We start from the raw sequence: 4,953 nt of genomic DNA on the forward strand, positions 1-4,953 counted from the left end.
ACTCGAACTTGTAGCCTCTGGTGGGTGGCTGAGCGCTCTGACTGCTGCGTCACTCAGGGACTTCTTTGCCGTCGTTGGCGTTGCTCTTGGCTCGTCCCCAGACATCACTGAGCACGTAGGTGACTGTGGGGGAGAAAGGAAATGGGATCGGTTGGGGGAGGGGCTTGAGCCCACGGTCCGCTGATGCGTTGACTGGACTAGTGGGCGCTGTGCTCTCCTGCCTCCGTCCCTGCAGCTGGTTGCCTGGGATCTGGGGGTGCTGTCTCCGGGGTAATGGGACCAGCTGGACCATGTCCGCACAGGAAAGGTTGACAGTATTCCACGAGTCCAAGATTTTCCAACTATTTCAATATCATAAGACATCAGTGGAAGTTGTTTGGGGTTTTTGACCTAAAGTCTTTGGGTGTTTCAGATGCTGGGTGAGTGTCACGGGCCTGACACGGGTCTCTTCCCACAGTGAACGCTTTTGGTACCAAGGCCCCAGGGCAGTGTTTTGCGGAAGCCAGCCCCTCATGCACACTTGTCTAAGTCCAGGAAACATCCCCACTGCATTGTATCAGACTGTGTAGGATTGAGATACTGTGTGTGCGTATGTTTGCGCGCATGTGTGTGCGTACATGCACCCAGAAGGAGGTAACTAGGAAGGCAGTGTTCATGTGCACAATGAGGTTTTGAAAGAGGCATGATTCCTCAGAGGCTAATAATCAAAATGCCCGTTTTGTTTTTGCTTCTGGAGGCCCAGGGAGGGGAGTGGACGAGATAGTGCGGGCTGTTCTGCGAAGCGTTTCCCATCTTCTCAGTGTCTGTATTTAGCTGTGGCCCTTTTCCATTAGTCTGTGGCCCTGTTAGAACATTAATTGCCAGGGAGTAGAATGCAAGTCCATCACTTTACAGGCTGAGAGGGTATGCATTTATTTAAATAGGGCCGTTCAGATCCCTTTGGAAGATGTGAAATCCCTTTAATCTTCTGAGGATGGAACATTTCCGACCCTCTGACCCAGGTGGTAAGGTGGGCTTCCTTATTTTCTCTGGGTGGTGTATCCCCCTGTTCACTCTTCTTGCTCCCACTTCTGAATACAATCCATTTTTCCACTGATGAGGGAAGAGTTAAAATGGAGGTTACATCCATTAATTGAAGCATCCAGTGTTGGGTTGTTTGTACAGGAAGATGATTTTGGAACTGAGAGTTAAGCTTTTACAACTTCACAGTATTCTACTTTGGAAGTAATTCTTGAAAAGCCACCGTCTTCTGATACTGATTCCAAACTCCAAGCCAAACCCGCTGCCGTCGAGTCGTTTCTGACTCATGGCGACCCCCGCTGGGTTTCTGAGGCTGTAGATCTCCCAGTCTCCCATCTGCGGAGCAGCTGGTGGGGCGTGTTGGTAAAATTCTGATCACAGTAATGGCTGGTCTCGGTGTCTTGGGCTGTAACCTCTTGGCATGTTTTCCTGTCCTTAGGAGGTCGAGGACCACGTGGCGTTCCTCATAACGGTCCCCACTGCCCTGGCCATCTTCTTTGCGATCTTCGTCCTCGTCTGCATCGAGGCCGTGTTCAAGAAGCTGCTCCGTCTCTTCTCCCTGGTGATCTGGGCATGCCTCGTCGCCATGGGCTACCTGTTCATGTGCTTTGGGGGCACCATCTCCCCTTGGGACCAGGTAAGGCGTCAGGATATTTATGTGTTTTCTTTGTCGGGCACCTTGCTTTGGGTCAGACTCTGTTTGATAAACTCAGTTCTGAACTGCAGGCCGGAGACCTCTAGCTGAGAAGAAAGTCCTTTGACTTGGCTGCCTGTGGTGGTTTGAGGGAGTTTGGGGCTGGTCAGAGAGAAGGAGGACAACGAGGGAGCCTAGCACAGCGCCCCGTTTCCTGGGCTGGGGCACTGGCCACTGCTTGCATGGCTTGGTCCCACAGCAGGGGTCCTTCCAGAGACAGGTGGCTCGGAGACGCCGGACGGAGATGAAGGCAAAGGTGCACACCAGGAGAGGGGAGAGGAGTGGTGGGTGGTCTCCGCCCTGTGATGTCCTGCAGGAAGGTGCGGCGTCTCTGTCAGAGGGCACCCAGGGCAGCGTGGCCCGGGGCCCTGGAGCCACACGTTTGTCTTCGTTAAGGAGACCTGGGGGTGCAGTGGTTAAGTGCACGGCTGCTAACTGCAAAGTCGGTGGTTGAAACCCACCAGTGGCTCCGTGGGCGAAAAGACCAGGTGAGCTGTTCCCACGCAGAGTTCCAGCCCAGGGGACCCTGAGAGGCAGCTTGGCTCTGTCCTATAGGGTCGCTATGAGTCAGAATCGCCGTGATGGCACGCAGCAACGCCACAACCTGACCAGCAGGTGTTGGGTGCAGTTGCACAGGGTTTGCAAAGCAGGCAGGCTCCGGGTGCCTAAAAGTCTCCTGCTTTGGGCTGTTTGGAAAACAAACGTGGGTACAGATTTGAATTTGGTGCCAGCAGACTGTCTTGGGCTAAGGTACCTCAGGGCGCCATGAAGAAGTCAGCAGCCTGAGGCCGACTCACAGGGACTGTCTTCTGCCCATTCCTGTGACACTGTCTTGGCTGTGCCCCCTTGAGGGCTGAGCGTGGAATGCACATCAGTGCGCCCACTTGCTGGTGCTGGGCCCTGTCTGGGTCTCCTCCTGTTGCTTGTTTTAGGTGGCGGAACTTGTGGGGCCCACAGTTCTTCCCTTGTGCCCTAAGTGCCACAGCCAAGGTCCCTGTCATTCCAGACCCCTCTGGTCTGGGTGCCTCTCACCCTCTCAGCCGGGTCCGTCCCTTGAATTCTAGCTCCGGGACTGGAGTCTGCCTCCAGCAGACAGATCCGGGATCTGGGATTCGAGTTTTGCATCATCGTGGCTGCATCGCTGCGGTATCTCTGACCCACGGACATGTCGCAGGCCCCTCGTTCTTTACTTCTGAACCTGAAAGGCTTTGGAAATGACTGGCTCTGAGTGATGTCATACCTTCAGGAGAGTTAGTCTAGTGGGGCTTTTCCCTAGTGCTGCTCCCATCCCATCGGGGTGGCTTCCCCAGGGTCTTCCCCTGGCTGGCTGGGTGTCCCTTTCTGCTGTCTAGGAGACAGGTCTGGGCAGGAGATATGGACGGAGGAGTATGGACCCAGGCCATGGTCTTCTCAGTCACCTCCTGTGCATGTGACACCTGGACAGTGAAGACGGAAGGCAGAATTCCTGCCTTGGACTTGTGCTGAGAAAGAACACTGATGATCTTGTGCGCTCCCGGGAGGAACAAGTCTGCTTTAGAAGAGATCCAGCCAGAGCGCCCCTTAGAGGTGAGGATGGCGAGCCTTCAGCTTCTTGCTTCGGACACATCATCAGAAAGACCAATCGCTAGACTAGGACGTTACGTTTGGTAAGTAGAGAGGCACCGAGAGTGCGGGCAGCCTTCAGTGAGGTGGACTGACACATGGCTTCCACCGCAGACTCAGCAGGTCAAAGGTCCTGAAGATGGTGCAGGACCAGGCCGCGCCTCGCTGGCCCCTGACAGAGCCACGGAGCGGTCAGAAGGGCCATGAGGCTCTGCCACCGTCCAGGGAGAAGGTGAATGAGCAGCAGGGGCCACCACAGAGTTGACGGGACATTGAGAGCCCGAGGTGCAGAGGACCAGGCACCAGGCATGGAGGAGGAGAAGCCCTCAGGGGAGCAGAGGACTAGCGAGGGGGCGCTGTTCTCAAGGTTAAAGGAGGAGAAAGCCCCAAGATGACAGTGGACAAGGTTCTGAGTCCAGTGGGGAACGGGGCAGAACACTGTTGGTGTCTGTATCGGGAAGGAGGTGTGTTCTGGCGGCCAGGTGTCGTGCCCTCGACCTGGTCAGAGGCCGGCCTGCGTGAGCTCTGGATGATGTTGTCTGAGACAGCAGACAAATTGGCAGACAGATATGTGTCTTCAGCACCACTGATGAGGCCCTAGTGGTTAGGGAAGCTCACTTGGTCCCTGTTTTCATGTTTCTCTAATGCACACCCGCAGTCTTCCACGGCCTGGCCAGACCGTTCCTGCCTCACCTCCCCGTCTCTTCTTCACAAAGCATGCCCCTGCCACAGCCACGGTGGTCCACATCTCCTCTGCCCTCCAGGCGGCACCCCCAGTGCATCACGTGGGAAGAGGGACCACGGGCTTGCTGTCCCCTGACCTTGACATCCTTGTGTGCCCTTCACTGGAACTGTAGCACTTCTCTAACACTGAGTTTTAGTCTCCTAGTGTTGCTGTAACACAAATATCTCAAGGGGCTGGCTTCAGAGAACAGTTATCTTCTCACGGGAGCAGCGGCATTGCTTGGTGGCCCTCACGTGGTGTCTGTTATTCCCCATCGCGGCTTCTGTGTCTGCTTTGCTTTCTCCATAACTCACAAGTCATCGGGTTGAGGGTCCACTCTTCAGCCACATGACCTCACTCACAAAATAGAGAAAACGCTGTTCCCAAATGGGCTCACACCCACGGCACAGAGGTCAGGACTCCAGCGCATGGTTCTGGGGACAGTTAGTCCATAACGAGCATATAAGTGTAACAAGTTCGAGAAGCCTCCTCCCTGGATGAACAAGACCCTGAGCTCCTGGCTTTTCTTTCCTTTTGTTCAGAATCGTCTTACTCACTTTTCCAACTGAATTACACAACCAGCTTGTCATGTTCAATGGAAAATCCAGTCAGAATCTGAATCAAAATTATATCGCATCACTGAGGTTTTGCTTTGAAAAGTATTTAAAATGTAGGGAATAATGCAAGAAGCTATTATATGCATCTACCTATCTATCTATATAGGAGTTCTGGTAGCATAGTGGCTAAGACACTTGACTGCTAACCAGAAGGCTGGCGGTTCAAACCCAACAACCACTCCTCGGAAGTAAGATGGGTCAATCTACTTCTGTAGTGATACTGCCTCGGAAACCCAAGGAGGGGTCACTATGAGTCGGGTCCGACTCGAGGGCACATAACAACAACAACATATATA

At 54.0% G+C, this 4,953-nt stretch overlaps 1 protein-coding gene across 1 annotated transcript in view; it reads left to right on the top strand.

Moving 5' to 3' along the window:
* Positions 1 to 603: 603 nt before the first annotated feature.
* LOC103210021 (adenylate cyclase type 2-like) overlaps positions 604 to 4,953 on the top strand; it is a gene marked incomplete at its 3' end in the record, with an annotated part of 485,381 nt that continues 481,031 nt past the window's right edge. Inside the window, exons 1-2 of the mRNA XM_007955948.1 lie at positions 604 to 633; positions 1,460 to 1,657. Of these exons, the coding sequence (XP_007954139.1) occupies positions 604 to 633; positions 1,460 to 1,657 (228 nt within the window). The remainder of the gene's footprint in view (positions 634 to 1,459; positions 1,658 to 4,953) is intronic.

The sequence above is a fragment of the Orycteropus afer genome, unplaced genomic scaffold, assembly GCF_000298275.1.
Source record: "Orycteropus afer afer isolate SDZICR_OR568_19922 unplaced genomic scaffold, OryAfe1.0 scaffold00551, whole genome shotgun sequence".
Taxonomy (NCBI): Eukaryota; Metazoa; Chordata; class Mammalia; order Tubulidentata; family Orycteropodidae; genus Orycteropus; species Orycteropus afer.